Raw genomic sequence first — 17,588 nt, forward strand, 5'->3', positions numbered from 1 at the left:
GTTGAAAACATGTTTACCATCCAAAAATAATAAATATAATTTTAGACTGTTGAAGACTTTTCTCAAATTTTGATATTATGGTTTTCTAGTAAGATCCAGCTCCCTCTCCCCCAACCAGGACCACACACATACTCTGAGACAAGGGCTCCTCTTAATCAAGGGATCCTCAGTTCCCCTCAGGCCTCGTTCTTCCATGTTCTCACCCCAGGGCTCTCTGCTACGGCTGTTCTAGCCCTCTTCAGGCCTGGACACCCCAACAGAGTCTACAGCCTGCAACACTCCTCAGACTTGCCTAGCTTACTCATCCCAGACGGGGTGAAGGAAGAGTATCAGAGATGTAGAAACCTTCACTTTTTCTTTAAAGTTTGATGAGCAGTAGCTGATATTTTTGCAACTGACTCATGCTATCCAAACCCAGTGTGAATAAAGTTACATAAATAAATAAGAAAATGTAAAATGATGGGATTTTAAAATTAGAAATAATACAGAGGTCATAAAAAATGGGTCTCTTAATTTATATGGTGCTTTATAGTTTTCGTACAATTTTATCTACACAGCCTCACTTGAGTTCAAAAGTAGTTCCATGTGATAAGTATGGAGGTTATCATCCCCATTTTACAGATGAGGAAACTTACAGTTCATAAAGATTAAATAACTTGCCTAAAGACACATGAGTAATAGTAGAGCTAGACTAGAGAATAAGTCTTCTTATTTCTGGCCCAGAACACTATACCACTGATTGCTTGTTTGTTTTCAATTGCCTTCAGAGTATGTTACATTGCATAGTGATTTCTGGAATCCCTAAGTTATATGTTGTAACCTGTATTTTTTTCCAATGATTTCTGTTACATTGATATGCACAAAATGTATATAAATACTAGGAGAGTGAGTATAAAGTAATGACAGTACTTACAATTTCTCTTTGTAATGTATTTTTTAAGCATTTGAATTTATTGAACTATGCAATAGAGGTGCACTCAACCATTTCTCTACCAGGCCTGGTAGGCATGAGATGTTTGTTTTGTCTTAGAATTTAGTAGCACAGAAGTAAAGGAATCAATAGCTCTTATAAAGACCAGACCTTTGTCCCGATCCCAGTTATTTTTCATGCTAACACTGTTTTTAAAAGTATTATCTCATACTCAGGAGTGATAATCAAAATATTTAACAACTAATATGGTCTCGTCTGTGAGTAGTGAGAACACACACCGGCTATCAATACTTAGTGTGATTGTTTCAGAGTGTACGGGTGGTATGTCAGCCCTGTTCACGGTTACACGGTGCCTTACACATTCCCGGGTACTTTCATATCCATTCTCTCATTTGATCCGGTAAGGGAGAGGAATAATGTCATCACCTTTGTGCAATTTGAGGGACTCACACACAGCCCAGAGAAGTTAAACATAGGGCCCCTTAGAAATTTCCCACTTTTCCAGGGAAAAGGAAGAGAAGAGAGTAGCCATTTTCGATAGGACAAATATCAGCTCCTTTCAGAGAAAACTTATAACAGGTGGTGGGTAGAATGAGTAATCCTCATCCCCCTATGTCTCAAGCTAATTCTTCACTTCCAAGGTCCCTTGGCAGGAGATGCCTGCCCTGGGAGAGTAAACTGACTCAGCTTCTTTCTCCATGTTCACAGGGACATTAAGTACAAAGCCTTGCTTTAAAAGTACATTTTTTTTAACTGCTTGTTTTTCTCCTCTTTTCTCCTTCCACAGAACGGCCTTCCCTCGTCATCTAACCCATATGTTTTTAATGGTGATTTTGTAGATCGAGGGAAAAATTCCATTGAGATCTTAATGATCCTGTTTGTGAGTTTTCTTCTCTATGGCGATGATCTGTGCTTGAACAGAGGAAACCATGAAGATTTTTTAATGAATATGAGGTAACCTAAGCCTTTAGATGTCCTCTTTTGTTTCCCATTTTGGAAAATTCTGTCATTTTTAGTTCCTTCAAAGAGTTAGAGGTGAGTGTAGAAAAATAGGGATGAGGGGAATCTCAAGGAAGATCTTAATTCCTGCCCCTTTTTACAACCCCCAGTCTTCTACTGAGTGAGTATACATTGTTCTGAAGTCCCCTTCCTACATTTTCTTCAATTTCTGTTCTCCCTTCTCCCTTCTATTATGTTCTTTCTCATCCTCCAATGCCCACCCTTCACAGTCCAAATAGAGTGCTGGGTAGGTGTGTTAGGTCAGGTTTGAAGGTGTGGTAGGTTTTATGAACAGGCTTACATGGGATCATTCTGTTGCTACCCTTTTGGCTTGTCTTGTGTTGTTTCAGAAACCAGTACTGTGTTTGTCACTGATGTGTATATTTTTTTATGACATGGTAATTGCTTCTGACACAGTTGTTCATAAACATATTTGAGAACAGCTGTAACATAGCACTTCAACTATCTGACTCACTGGAGATTTGAGGAGTAAAGATTGATTAAATGGTTTACCAATTTTCGCTGAAAGGCCCAGTAGATGATAGGCGTTCCCCTTTCCCTTCTTTCTTTTTCTTCTTCGCCCTCCTTCTTCTCCTCCTCCTTTGTTTCTTTTTCTTGTTTTCTTTTTTGTTGTTGTTGTTTCTTATTTTATGGAAAACAAAGCCAGTTTGCTCTAGGGCAGTAGAAGGCATGCCATGTTTCATGTTTTTGGTCCCTTGGGCTTTTGGGTGCCTTGATCAAAGCTCAGCAATTGATTAGTTTTGTCTTTGGGGCAGTTTTGGCACCTGGTCACAGTACAGAGTTTTTAATTCTAATTCTTAGGTATGGAAGCAAATACTGAGACTATGAAGAAAAAAATTCCAAGACTATTATCAGAAGCCCATTATATGCTAAATACTTTTATTTGGGCATGCCTTTTATCTTTTCATTTATTCATTTAGTCAATCATTTATTTAGTGCCCACAATGGTTAATGAAAGAGACATGGCTCCTTCCCTTATAGAGTTTACATTTAGCAGGCAGGACACATATTGAGCAAGTTTTTCAAGTGTGATGCGCTTGTAAAGTGAAGGATCTGACATATCTGAGGAGTGACAGAAGGTTCTCTCACAGAAGAATGGTGTTATTCTGAGCTCTGAAGAATGAATTAGGCAATGGAGAGAGGCTATGGTGTTTCACAGTGAGGGGACAACTTATGCAGAGCTTAGGACAGTACTTTTTAAACTTGAAAGAAGTTTAGGGGGCAGGAGCATAGACTGAGGGACAGGATGGTGTCTCATAGTGCTGGAGACATAAGAAATGGTCGAATCATGCAAAGGAATTTTGATTCTCTTGTGAGGACAACAGAAAATCATTGGAAAGTATCATAAAGTCTGTGTTTTAAAATTCAACTGGAAGACTAATTTGGAGAGGGGTAAGAATGTATGTGGGGAGGCCAATTAAGAAGCAGTTGAAGAGTAGATGATGGATTTTCACTTAGACTAGGGTGATGGGGATGGAGATGCAAAGAAGGAGGTAGATTCAAGAGGAGTTTAGGCAATGATGATTGAAGGTTTGGTTAACATAGTATGTGGGACTTGAAAGAGGAGAGAATCAAAGGTGATCTCTAGGTTCTTAGCTTGAGTTTGGGGGTACATAGCATCATTCACTGATATTGGGAACATAAAAAGAGGATAAAGTTGGGATGAGAGAGAATGATGGGTTCAGTTTGAGGAAAGCTTATTTGAGATGCTGTTGAGTGGGCAGTTGAGTATACATGTCCAGAGTTCAGAAATGAAGTGTAGGCTGAAGCATTGTCCTGGAGTATTAGCACATAGATAATAACTAAAGCCCTCGACAAGGATGATATTGTCAAGGGAGAAAGTGAAGGGAGAAGAGGGCCGGGGACAGAATCTGAAAGAACCTCCAATATTAAAGGCTCGGTAGAGGGGAGCTTGCAAAAGAGAGTCACAATAGCTAACCAGAAGAGTATACTGTCAAGCGATCCAAGAGAAGAAAAGTTTTGTAGAAGGACTGTGCAATCAATTATATTTAGTGTTTCAGAAAGGACAAGAAAGATAAGAACTGCAAAGTGTCCATTGGATTTAAGAACATGGTCACCTTTAGTGAGTATAAGACTGAATTCATCTCAGAAAACATAACGTTACACTGTACAAGCCTGACATGACTATGATTTGCATAGAAACCTGGAGTGAGTATGTTGTTCCAACTTTACTGTGTTGGGTATTAAGGATATGTACTATTATGCTAAGGCAAGGAAAAGTATTTGAAAACAGTCCCATCATTAACTATCCCTTAGCAACTGCTATTCAGGCTCTAAAATTCCTACCACTTTCTATTAAAACCTTCAATACCATTACATGAAGTATATCAGAGAGACTATAAAGAACCAACTTGTTTATCTTCTAGGCTTTTCTTGATCTCTGTTCAGTCTTTTTTCCTCTCACTATCCTTCACTTACTATTAGATAAAAGTGGTCTGAGAAATTCTATCTAAACTAAAAGCATTCTTTCACACAGCTTCTTCTCTGAATACTTGCAGCATAGATACAACCTATGCTTACCACATATTTTTTAAGTTGTCTCATGATTGTTTCACGAAAATTTATCTTCTTTCCCCAACTATTCTACAAGCTCCTTGAGGATAGGAATGAAGTCATTGGCAGCTTTTGTTCTTTTCCATCATGCCTAGCAAACACTTGCGGAAGTAGTAGTCAGTTCCAACTAAAGCCTAGTTTCTTAAGTTATTGACATTTGTGATAGTGAGACGTCAAGTCCTCCCCTTTTTGCATGACTCACAGAAGTAGGAGTTATAGCAACATTTAATTAAATAGTATAAATCCCATTTTTTCTAGGTATGGCTTCACAAGAGAAGTCTTGAGTAAATATAAGGTAAGACTTATATTTTCCCCTTTCTCTTTGCTGTCTATATGGAGAAGTAAAAAAAGAGCGAGCCCTCAGGAAGGGTGATGGGCGAAGTAGTCAGAAGCCATGCCATTAAAAGGAAGCCTGGGCCATGGTAGAGGCTTAATTTTCTTCCTGGACTAAAGCAAGCTTTTTCATTGTGACTTTTGTAAATTTCAGCATGGAAACAAACCTGTTCCATTGTTTTAAAGGTAGCTGGGATTTTTTTTTTACCCAGGTATGGTAAAACATGCAGACATGAAGGTAACTGTCCTAAAGGAAGAGGTTTTTATTCGCAGTTACGTGGAAACGGGAGGCACAGCACACCACACTGGGGGGCCACATGGGGAAGCACCAAGCTTGGGCAGAAGACAGAAGGAGTGAGGGGGGGTGTGTTTATTGTGATTTCCTTGGGGAGAATTGGGGGAGACAGTGTAAGTATATTTAGAGTTTGCTAGGTTGAGTAATTTCAGCTCCATAAAAGAGGTGGTTGAGAGTGTGGGATCTTGATCAGTTGGTTTGCATATGAAAGGCAAGTCGTTTACAATCTCTAAGAATGAGCTAGCCCTAGGAGGTACAGTCTCAGGGTCATCAAGGCTCCAAGATGTCAAAGCCTCAAAACTACAGACTAAAAAGACATGATTAATTCATGCTAGTGGGTTAGTGACTCCATGATGACTTCCTTTGGGTGGCATGAAAACTTTTGCTTTTTGTTCATACATTGAGACTACTCGATAAACTGGAACTCATCAGGAAAACTTATTCAAGCTCTTACTTACAGATACACGGAGAAAAAATCTTACAATTCTTGGAAGAAGTTTTTGCCTGGCTGCCAATCGGTACAATCATTGATGAAGAAATCCTGATTGTGCATGGTGGGATATCAGAGTCCACAGATTTGACTTTACTCAATAATATAGAAAGAAACAAAGTAAGAAGGCTGTTTACATGAATCTTGTCTGAGATATTTATTGGGGGATATGTGACTCTTCTGTTCATGTATTATTTTGTATTCATTTGTGTTTTAGTAGTTGTTGTAACTCTGAAAAGATTACTACAAATTTTAGAAAATCCATGATTGTATGATAAATATATGGGTAACTTCTCTACATGGGAAAATTTTAAATTCATAGTGAAAGCAGGAAAATAAAGAAATGTTGGCATTTCATGTAGTCTCTAAAAGTGAAAAATCCTGCTTTGTAAAAATTAAAGTCTCAAATTAATATTGTGGTAAAATATACATAGCATAAATTTACCACTATAACCAATTTTAAGTGTACAGTTCAGTGGCATTAAATACATTCACATTGTTATGCAACCATCACCAAAATTGTTACCATCCATTTCCCAAACTTTTCATCTTCCCAAACTGAAACTATACTCATTAACACTAACTTCCATTTCCCGCTCCTCTAGCCCCTGGCAACTACCCTTCTACTCCCTATCTCTATGAATTTGACTGCTCTAGGTGCTTCATATAAATGGAATCATACAGCACTTTATTTCTGAACTGATATGATTTCCCTTATAATATACTCCAAATGGCTCAGGGTAATATTTTTGGAAATATTTTTAAACCTAAGTAATCATATTAAATACAACAGAAACAGCAGGAATGGGTATAAAACCTCTGAGGGAAATAGTTGTGTGGGGCCTGTAAAGCTCTCACCCTTCGTGAAAGCCTCCTTTCTCTGGGCTTTGCAGAATTACTGGAGATGTTTTCCTCCTGTACCAGCCAAGTGCCCAGACCAGGGGCACAGGAGCTACCACATGGGCATGAGGACCAATAGCAACTCTGAAGCCAGATGATCATATATGGTCCCAGTGAAAAACGTGAACCCTTACCCCTCAGGACTGATAACCAACTTCCAAATAATCTAAGCAAGTGGAGTCTAGAGCTGGAATTTAATTTGGTACAGGCAGAAATGTGACCTCCATTCACCTTGAGGTTTTGGAGCTCTTATACCTTTGTTACACATGAATGATAATACTGTTGCTAACTTTTTCTCATCCTTTTAATTTCATCTTAAATATACCCCTCTGCAAAGCCTTCTGCAACATGCAGACTAGATCAAGCCCCCTTTTATATGCTCTTAATCCCCTTGTATATATCCTTCATATCACTTAGCAAAATTAAATAATGGACTGTGGTACTGTTTGTTTACTCTTTTCCCCTGCTTCTCTAGTTCACTGATATAACCCCAGAATCTAAGATGTAGTAAGGACATAATCAATGTTTATTGAGTATCTCCTAAGAGATTTAAGACCAAAGCAAGGCAAACCTAAGACAAAACTGGGTAAAAACTTTCTTACAACCCTTTTCCTGGTTCTGTGGTGATTTTTGAATAGCCCCCTTCCAACCTCACCCAGTGAAGACCATACTTCCTGGTTCATACCAGTTGTCTTGGTGTAATTGTTAATAGCACCTCCCTTTGCTCTTAAAAGGATCCCCGTTGCAATAAATTTTAAGCCCCCCCTCAAGTATCAGCAAATAGTCAAGCCAATAAGATGTTTTAATCAACATGAGATAGTCAGTGTTAGCATAATGAATGGGTATGATTCTAGTGAAGAGCAAGGGAACATGGTGTTTTTGGCAGTCAAATATTGGCAAGAACACAGCAGAAATGGGACACTCTACCACCACCTGTCCTATGACAATAGTGCCGATCAGCCATGGCAACTACTACCAATTGATCCGATTGAAAAATTTTCCTTTCCTGAGATTAGCCTGAGCAGGTAACCCTCTGTAGGGCTTGTAAGATCATGTCTCTGGAATGTCCGTTACTATCTCTGTGGAGACCCTAGATTGAGAGCCACCTTGACCTAGTAAACACCACGAGGCTCTGATTGAGATGGATTGTAAAGATAGAAATTTGACATATATTTTTTGTAGTCTCTACTCCTCCTAGAGTGAGGTGGAACTGATGGCATATAGTTGTATTAAATATAATTGAGCTGTAGTAAAAGTAGTAGGTTCAAGCCTTTGGAACTCTACCAGTTGAGATACAAAAGTAGATTTTTAAGTCCAATCGTATAACTCCCACTTTCCCGTCCCTTAAGACCCTCCAAGTATAGGGTGACCATGCTCACTGGTTTATACCCGTTGTGGTATAATTGTTAATAGGAGAGAGGTAGAGTTGGAGGAACCTGTTGAAAACTTCCATTCTAGGTTCATTAAAGACATTTTATAAGGTGGGCAGGTTGGGGGAAGGTGTCAATGCAGGGGGACAGACAAGGAATATTCTTATAAGATGAAGACTCTGGTTTAGTATTCATCAAACTGCCTGTCAGGAAGAGGCTGTGGAGGTAGGGATGGCTAGTAGGTCCTCCAGGAGAAAATGATGGTGTGGTGCATTAGGGAGGGGTTGGAGCAAAGCACCCTTATCCTGAGTGGCTTTGAAAACAGCAGAGCCATACATACTTAAGACCATGTTGACTTGTTCAATGAACTTATCAGAAGTTGTGTGGATCCAAGTCCAGAGTGTCCTCCCAGAATATTCTATTCTGCGTAACACCTGGGGACATTTGTTGCGGGGAGATGGGGATCGTAGGCTGTGAACTCACCAATAACAGGTGATATTGAATTTCCAATCATCTCAATGAGACAGGACCTCAGACTAAGATTCAATTTTATTTTTGAAAAACAAAGGTAAGATTTCATATACATTCTAGTTTATAGAAGAAACTAAGGGCCTACCACAGAGAATTGTCTATCACTGAACTAAAGCTAGCAATATAACCGAAGTATTGCTTCAAATTGTTTTATATAAGGGTCGGGTGCTACAAAGAAATAAGTATAAAATTACAGTCTCAGGTAATGCAAGGGAATGTAGGAGGGATTATACTAATTGACATACTATCAGAAAGACATTTTATTTTTCAAAGAAATGCATCACTTTTGTTACTAGGATTAGAGAACATCACCAGTTGCCGGCAGGGTCAGATTGAGACCACATTGCATTTAAATTGAAGGGCTGCCAAAGTTTTCAACGTATATCCCCTTTGAGAACTTTCCTGGACACACATGTACTTTCTCTCACTTCTCCAGGAAAACACAGCAAAATAAAAAGCAGCCACTCTTGAAGTGGTTCTGAAATCAAACCCTTTTAGTTCTCTCTTAACCCCATGTATAGATAAAGGCTCACAGGGAGACAGTTTTCCCTTAGCATTTTCCATTTCTTTTGATGATGCCTCAGGAAGGGGTGTCCAACCTTTTGGCATCTCTGGGCCACACTGGAAGAAGAAGAGTTGTCTTGGGCCACACGTTAAATACACAAACACTAACGAAAACTGATGAGCAAAAAAAAAAAGGTGTTTTTTTTTTTTAATTTTAACTGTTTTATTGATCATGCCATTACAGCTGTCCCATTTTTTTCTCCTCTTTATCCCTCTCCCTCCAGCATTCCCCTCTACCTTTACTTAGTTCATGTCCATGGGTCATTATATATAAGTTCCTCATTCTCTCCATTTCCTATACTATTTTTAACCCCCCTTTCTATTTTGTAACTACCAGTTATGCTTCTTATTCCCTGTACCTTTTCCCCTATTCTCCCCCTTCCCCCTTCTCACTGATAACCCTCCATGTGATCTCCATTTCTGTGATTCTGTTCCTATTCTAGTTGTTTGCTTAGTTTTAGTTTTTGTTTATTAGGTTCAGTTATTGATAGTTGTGAGTTTGTTGTCATTTTACTGTTCATAGTTTGTTCTTTTTTTTCTTAGATAAGTCCCTTTAACATTTCACATAAAAAGGGCAAAAAAAACCGTTTTAAGTAAATTTATGATTTTGTGTTGGGCCGCATTCATAGCCATCCTGGGCCACCTGCGGCCTGAGGGCTGCAGGTTAGACACCCCTGCCTCAGAGCATGTCTAGCACTGACATCTGTGCCTCTAGGGTCCTTTAGAAACTCTACTGGGAAACTTTCCCTGTAGGGCAATGCTTCTGTTTGAAAAATGTGCAAACAGAATTTAACAGGCCCAGTTCCTAGAGATCAGTGATCACTAAGATAAAGGAGGTGGATAAGATGAAAAAGATGACCATGTATTTTTCATTGGGTTGAGGCACAAAAATATAGACAGAATAGTAACAAGTACTGAAGTTTCTGTGTGCAGCACTGCAAGCATAGGGTTTGACTAAAGTATGAATTTGTTTTGTAGCTGAAATCTGTGCTGATGCCACCAGTTCCAATAGATAAGGGCTACGCTGCTGACTTGAAGAAACAGAAAGGACGTCCTTCGCCTCGGGGAATCAGAATGACTGGATCCACTTCTCACTATTTAACAAAGTATGAGTGGGAACAGGTAGGTAATCGAACAGTTCACCAAAGTGGTAAAGAAGACATAGCATAGATGATGTTGTCCCTTAGAATGTACAGATAAAAGGCTACTTAGCCTTATAAGCAGATCATATCCTTCTCTCTGAATTTATCACTGTATTTTAACAGCTTTATTGATAGATAATTTGCATACCACATAATGTACTTATTTAAAGTATATAATTCATTGTTTTTGGTATATTCACAATGTTGTATAGCTATCACCACAATCTAATTTTAGAATATTTTCATCACCTAATAAAGAAACTACATGCCCATTATCAGTCACTCCCCATTTCCCCTCCCGCCCTCACAGCCCCACACCCCTGCTCCCCTCAGCCTTAGGCAACTACTAATCTACTTTTGGTCTTTACAGATTTGCCTTTTCTGGACATGTTACAATATGTGGTTTTTTTGTGTCTGGCTTCTTTTACTCAGCCAGAGTAATGGAAGTACTTTTGCTTTGTGCTTTTGCTATTTTATCTAAGAAGCCATTGCCTAAGCCAGAGTCATGAAGATTTATTCCTATGTTTTCTTCCAAGAATTTTATAGTTTTAGCTATTACATTTAGGTGTCTGATCCATTTTGAGTTATGAGGTAGGGGTCCAAATTCATTCAATCGCATGTGGATATCCAGTTATCCTAGCACCATTTGTTAAAAAGATCATTCTCATTGAATTTTCTTGGCATCCTCACCAAAAATCAAATGACCATAAATATGAAGGTTTATTTCTAGATTCTTAATTCTATTCCATGATCTATATGTCTATCTTTACATCAGTACTACATGGTTTTGATTACTGTACCTTTGTACAAAGTTTCAAAACTGGGAAGTGTGAGTTCACCACATTTTTTCTTCTTTTTCAAGATTTTTTTTGGCTATTCTGAGTCCCTTAAATTTCCATATGGATTTTAGGGTCAACTTGTTAATTTCTACCAAAAAACAGCAAGGGTTTGGGTAGGGATGGCCTTGAACCTATGGATCACTTTGGGTACTATTACAATTTTAACAGTATTATGTCTTTAATCCCATGAACATGGGCTGTCTTTCCATTCATTTAGATCTTTAACATCAACAGTGTTTTGTAATCATATATATTGAGCCACTTGTTTTGTTAAGGTTATCCCTAACTTATTCCCAAGTATTTTCAATACTATTGTAACTAGAATTTCTTTCTTAATTACATTTTGGATTGTTCATTGCCAGCTTATAGAAATACAGTAGACTTTTATATACTGATTGTATGTAGTGAACCTTGACAAACTTGTTTATTCATTCTGATGGTTTTAGTGGATTCCTTGGGACTATGTACAATTGCACATTATCTGTGAATAAAGATGATTTTGCTTCTTTCTTTCCAATCAGGTTGCCTTTTATTTCTTTTTTCTTGATAGCCCTTTCTAGAACCTCGAGTACAGTGATGGATAGAAGTGGTGAGAGTAGACATTCTTGTTTTATTCCTGATATTATGGAGAAGCAGTTAGCTTTTTACCATTAAGAATATTAGCTGTTTGTTTGTATTTTAGCTGCCCTTCATCATATTGAGGACGTTTCTTTCTGTGCTTACTGTGTTGAGTGCTTTTATCACATAAGAGTATTGGATTTTGTCAAATGCTTTTTTTGCATTTATTAAGGTGATCATGTGGTATTTGACTTTTATTCTATTAAATATGTTGTATTACCTTGATTGATTTCAGATGTTAAACTAACCTTAAATTCCTAGTATAAGTCCCATGTGGTCATGGTGTATAACCCATTTTATATGTTGCTGGCTTCAGTTTGCTAATATTTTTTGAGAATTTTTACATCTCTGTCCATAAGGGACATTGGTCTGTAGTTTTCTCTTCTTGTGAATGTCTGGGGTATTAATGTAAGATTGGCCTCATAAAATAAGGTGGGAAATATTACATCCTCTTCTATTTTCTGGAGGAGTTTGTGAATTATATTAAACATTCTTCAAATGTTTGGTAGAATGAAGCCATCTGAGTCTGGGCTTTTCTTTATAGGAAGTGTTAACATGATTAACTTAATCTTCTTTCTTACTATAGTAGTTCTATTCAGATTTTTTATTTCTTTTTGAGTAGTTTGTATCTTGATAGTCTTGATAATTTATGTTTTCCTTTGCAATTTTTTCATTTCATTTAGTTTATCTAATGTGTTGCTCTATATTTGTAGAAAACACACACGGGATGGGCAAAAGTAGGTTTACAGTTGTGAGTATGCAAAACAGCTTAGTCTTGTATTATTATTTATTTATTTATATTTTCCATACAAACAACTGTGTGTGTATATTTCTTTGGTAAGGTCAATAGTGATGGTCCCCTCTTTCATTTCTGATTTTAGTAATTTGAATCTTTTTTGTTCTCTTGGTCAGTCTCACTGAAGTTTGTCAGTTTTATTGATCTTTTCAAAGAGCCAACTTTTGGTTTTATTGACTATTCTCTAATGTATTCTATTTTTCTCCTTGTTTATTTCAGCTATAACCTTTATTATTTGCCTCCTTCTGCTTGTTTTAGATTTAGTTTGCCTTTCTTCTTCTAGTTTCCTAAGATGAAAGTAATGTCACTGATTTGAGATATTTTTTTCCTTTTTAAAATGAGGCTATAAATTTCCCTGTACATACTGCTTTAGTTCCATCCCAAAAGTTTTGCTATGTTGTGCTTTCGTTTGCACTCATCTCAAACTATTTTCTAATTTCCCTCGGAATTTCTTCTTTAATTCATACGTTATTTTAGAGTGTGTTGTTTAATTTATGCATATTTTTGAATTTCTCACATTTCCTTTTCTTATTGATTTCTATTTGAATTCAGTTGTGGTTGGAGAACATACTTTGCATGAGATTTAAATCCTTTTAAACCAGATTGAGGCTATTTTGTGGCCTAGCATATGGTCTATCTTGGAGAACACTTCATGTGCTCTTGAAAAGAAAGTATATTCTGTTCTTGTAGAGTGGAATATTTTATATATCTGTCTTTGAACATATTTATAACAGTTGTTTTGAAATTTTTGACTGCTAAGTCAATACCCAGTCTTCTCAAAGACAATTTCTATTGCCTGCTTGTTTTTTCCTGTGTGCTTTTTTCTTTGCATGTCTTGCAATTTTTTTGTTGAAAACTGAACATTCTAGGTAATATATCATAGTAACTCTAGATAGTTATTCCCCTGCTCCTCTGGGACCTGTTCTTATTTGCTTGTTTGCTTATCTATTTGTTTAGTGGCTTGTCTGGGCTATTTCAGTGAAGTCTATTCCCTCTCAGTGTGTAGCCTCTGATGTCACTCCTCACAAGGTGCCACTGCCTTGGGCATGCACACAGTTTGCCAGACTACCAGGGACAGTTGTAGTTTTAGGTAGGCTCTCTTTGACTGTCTCTTTCCCTGGTTTCCACTTTAAGCTTCCGCCCATCAGCCTCTATTTGCATCATACCCAGCTATTACTTCACTAATTACTATTGTTTTTAACAGTGCCCTGGGGCTCTACAATCTGATCCTATTAAAGCTGGACTCTTGCAAGGGCAGGGTATTGACAATCTTTGAGGCTTATTCTTGCCCCAAGAGGGCTATTCTCATCTGTTGCTTTCCCTGATTCTGTCTGTTAGACTTCTAGCTGGGCTACTCTTGCTACCAGTATCATGGTACTACCAGCTTTCTTCTAATTGCTTATCCCCAAGAAGACTCTATTTCTTTTAATTAATTATTTTTTTTAGGGAGAGGGAATGGGAGGGAGAAAGAGAGGGAAAGAAACATTGATGTGAAAGGAAAACATTGATCAGTTGCCTCTCATACACGCCCTGACCAGGCACCAAACCTGTAGCCCAGGCATGTGCCCTGACCGGGAATCAAACCAGCAACCTTTTGCTTTGTGGGATGTCATCCAGCCAACTGAGCCACACTGGTCAGGGCAAACCTCTATTTCTTGATTCCTTACCCTTATACCTTGATTGCTGAAAATGTTGACTTAAATGTGATTTTTGATGTAAAATATACGCTAATCAATGAGGAGAAAGAGAAGTGGGAGATAGGGAGGGTGGAGGGGTAGTAAGAGAGAAATAGAATTCATCATTGGCATCCAAAGTATTAAAAAATCAACTAAGTCTGAGATATCCTATAGCAAGTAGAAAGGTGCCTTCTTAAATTTTGACATCTAAATTCCAAAGACCAAAGGTTAGATAGAATAAGCACTTCTAGGATTATGATGAATAAAAAGGATCAGGCCAAAGAGATTAGAATTGCATAAAAAGAAAATTGTGGTTTCTGGAAACCTAGATGAATTAGAATTATGGAGATATGTAGCCTTAAGAAGTGAGAGCGGGAGACTAGGGTGATTATTCTGTAATAGAACCTCACCCTGTCCCAATAATATAGATGAGATAGCTTACAGACTCTATGTCTGTGACTGGAGCTGACACAGGGTAAAATGGACCAGAATCTCATTCCCAACATTTTAATAATTTCACTAGTACCTTTAATTTTCTTTCCTCTGTTCCTGGTACATAGTGGACATATATGCTTTAGTTACCTAGAATGATATTTATTTGTAGGGTAGGGTTGTGCCTTTGTTGGAATTTAATGGGGGAGAAAGGAGAATCTTCTCTGGGTGATTTTAATTCCCACTTTAATCAGTCATCAAAAACTCTGCAAATGTCTGGAATGTGCCTGGTTCAGGGTTTTTCCAGTTCTGACCAGGTGCCTATCATTCCAGAGTAAGTCTCCAAGCAGGTCTTTTCTTCTTTCCGCCTCACTGTCTTCTCCCTCACTGACTTCTAGCTCCCCTTCAATACCAAACCTGTAAGTGGCTGTACAATCAATCATGTTTAGTGGGACAACCACTTCTGGTCCTCTTGTTAAGACCCACTGGAATAACTGTACAACTTAAAATGCATGGTTCTTCATGCCTTCAAAGAAATACATGGAAAATACAGACTCCTAGAATCATAGTTTGTTATAACTTTGAGATACTTTACAAGTCATCTGGCCCAGAGCCCTGATTTTAAAGATCTAGAAACTGAGACCCAGAGAGTTTTCTCAAAGTTTTACATCTTTCGCAACTAAGTTCATTTTTCTCACTGCTGCTCTAAGCTCCTGTAGGGAAGGGTGTAGTTAAAGAACAAGAATACATGACCCATAGACATGGACAACAGGGTGGGGATTGACAGTGGGAGCCAGGGGGGGCCCACGGGGGGGGCATGTGGGTGGGGCAGGGGAGAGCAATGTGGGAAAATTGGGACAACTGTAGTAGAACAACAAAAAAAAAAAAAGGAAAAGAATATGCAGAAAGTTTTTTTAAAAAGGAAACATGTATAGATTAGTGCCACAAACAGGGAGCCCCCGATTTTCTATTAAAAATATTCTTAGAAACTTGGGACTTTGGTCCTGGGCATCATTTACCCTGCATTTGCCTATTTCAGCCCAAAGGGTAATGTTATGCTAATAAAATACTTGTATATTTAGGAGAACACACTGTGGAAACCTGTAGGTGTATTGCTTAAAGTGAGATGTACTTATCAAGAGGGCATAAAGTGAAGGAGGTATTTTTCGATGAGTAGCTGCCTATATTTGTGATGGGGGAGAAGCCTTCCTCATGTTATATACTCAGCAAGACAAACACCAGGGCCAAAGCTACAACTGAGAGACCTAACTTTATCTCTTTGGACATATTAAGAACACCTAATATGTGCTCATTGTGGGGAAGCTACTTTGTCCTTTGAACATGACAATGAAGTTCTTTTAAGCAAAAAGACCTTTGTATATTCAGCAATTGTGAAACAATTATGATGGATTTTTTTAAAGTGGTTAACCAATGTCATCCCAATAAATTTGATAAAAAGGAAAAAAGCCAACAGCTAATTCTTCATGATTACTAAGTATTGCTGTATTAGTTATTTTTTTTTTACTGTATATAGATTGCTTAAAAAATAAAACTTTACTTGTTCACATACATGGAAGTATTTCTTTTATATTGTTGTTCAATTACAGTTGTCCCCATTTCCCCCCATTGCTCTCCCCTGCCCCACCCACCCCCATCTTTCACATTCAGTCCCACCCCTGGTTGTCTTGTCAATGTCCATGGCTCCTTTATCCATGTTCCTTGACTTGACCCTTCTCCTTCTTTCCCCCGTTATCTCCCTCCTCCTTCCCTCTGGTCACTGTCAGTTTGTTCTTTATTTCCATGTCTCTGGTTCTAGTTTGCTCACCAGTTTGTCTGTTGATTAGGTTCCACTTGCAGGTGAGATCATATGTTATCTGTCTTTCACTGCCTGGCTTATTTCTCTTAGCGTAATGCTCTCCAGTTCCATCCTTGCTATCACGAAGGGCAGGAGCTCCTTCTTTCTCCTGTGTAGTATTCCACTGTGTAAATGTGCCATAGTTTTTTGATCCACTCATTTACTGATGGGCACTTTGGCTGCTTCCAGCACTTGGCTATTGTAAATAATGCTGCTATGAACATTGGGGTGCATAGGTTCTTTTGAATTGATGTTTCAGAATTCTTAGGGTATAATCCCAGCAGTGAAATCACCAGGTCAAAAGGCAGTTCCATTTTTACTTTCTTGAGGAAATTCCATACTGCTTTCCATAGTGGCTCCACTGGTCTGAAGTCCCACCAACAGTGCCTTAGGGTTCCCTTTTATCCACAACCTCTCCAGCACTTGTTGTTTGTTGATTTGTTAGTGATGGCCATTCTGACCGGTGTAAAGTGGAATCTCATTGTGGTTTTAATTTGCATCTCATGACTAGTGATGATAAGCATCCTTTCATATGTCTCTGGGCCTCGTGTATGTCCTCCTTGGAGAAGTGTCTGTTTAGGTCCTTTGCCCATTTTTTAATTGGATTGTTTGTCTTTCTGGTGTGGAGTTGTGTGAGTTCTTTATATACTTTGGAGATCAAACCCTTTTACAAGTTATCATTGGTAAACATATTTTCCCATATGGTTGGCTCCTTTTTCATTCTGCTGATGTTTTCTTTAGCTGTGCAGAAGCTTTTTAATTTGATATATTCCTACTTGTTTATTCTTTCCTTTATGTCCCTTGCTCTACGGGACATATCAATGGAAATATTGGTGCATGGAATATCTGAAATTTCCCTGCCTCTTGAGCTTATTTTTGTGTATGGTATAAGTTGGTGGTCAAGTTTCTTTTCCTTTTTTTCTTTTTTTTTTTTACATGTAGCTGTCCAGATCTCCCAACACCATTTGTTGAGGAGGCTATTTTTACTCCATTTTATGCTCCTGCCCCCTTTGTCAAATATTATTTGACCATAGAGACATGGGCTTATTTCTGGACTCTCCATTTTGTTCCATTGATCTATATGTCTGTTCTTATGCCAGTACCATACCCTATATTAGTTATTGCTACTGCAACATTGGTTATTGGTGATGAGCAGAAAGGAATTGTGGTGGCTATGGGAATTAAAATTATTCTGGGAAAGATTCAGAGAAGAGAAAAATAT

The 17,588-nt window shown here is 38.1% G+C and overlaps 1 protein-coding gene across 1 annotated transcript in view; it reads left to right on the top strand.

Moving 5' to 3' along the window:
* Positions 1-17,588, top strand: part of PPEF1 (protein phosphatase with EF-hand domain 1) — a 68,948-nt gene that overhangs the window by 42,403 nt on the left and 8,957 nt on the right. Inside the window, exons 7-10 of the mRNA XM_054581198.1 lie at positions 1,719-1,885; positions 4,784-4,820; positions 5,614-5,763; positions 9,987-10,130. Coding sequence (XP_054437173.1) covers positions 1,719-1,885; positions 4,784-4,820; positions 5,614-5,763; positions 9,987-10,130 — 498 coding nt within the window. The remainder of the gene's footprint in view (positions 1-1,718; positions 1,886-4,783; positions 4,821-5,613; positions 5,764-9,986; positions 10,131-17,588) is intronic.

The sequence above is a fragment of the Pteronotus mesoamericanus genome, unplaced genomic scaffold (genome assembly GCF_021234165.1).
Source record: "Pteronotus mesoamericanus isolate MK-2021 breed Mesoamerican mustached bat unplaced genomic scaffold, CSHL_Meso_final contig_65, whole genome shotgun sequence".
In the NCBI taxonomy this organism is placed as follows: Eukaryota; Metazoa; Chordata; class Mammalia; order Chiroptera; family Mormoopidae; genus Pteronotus; species Pteronotus mesoamericanus.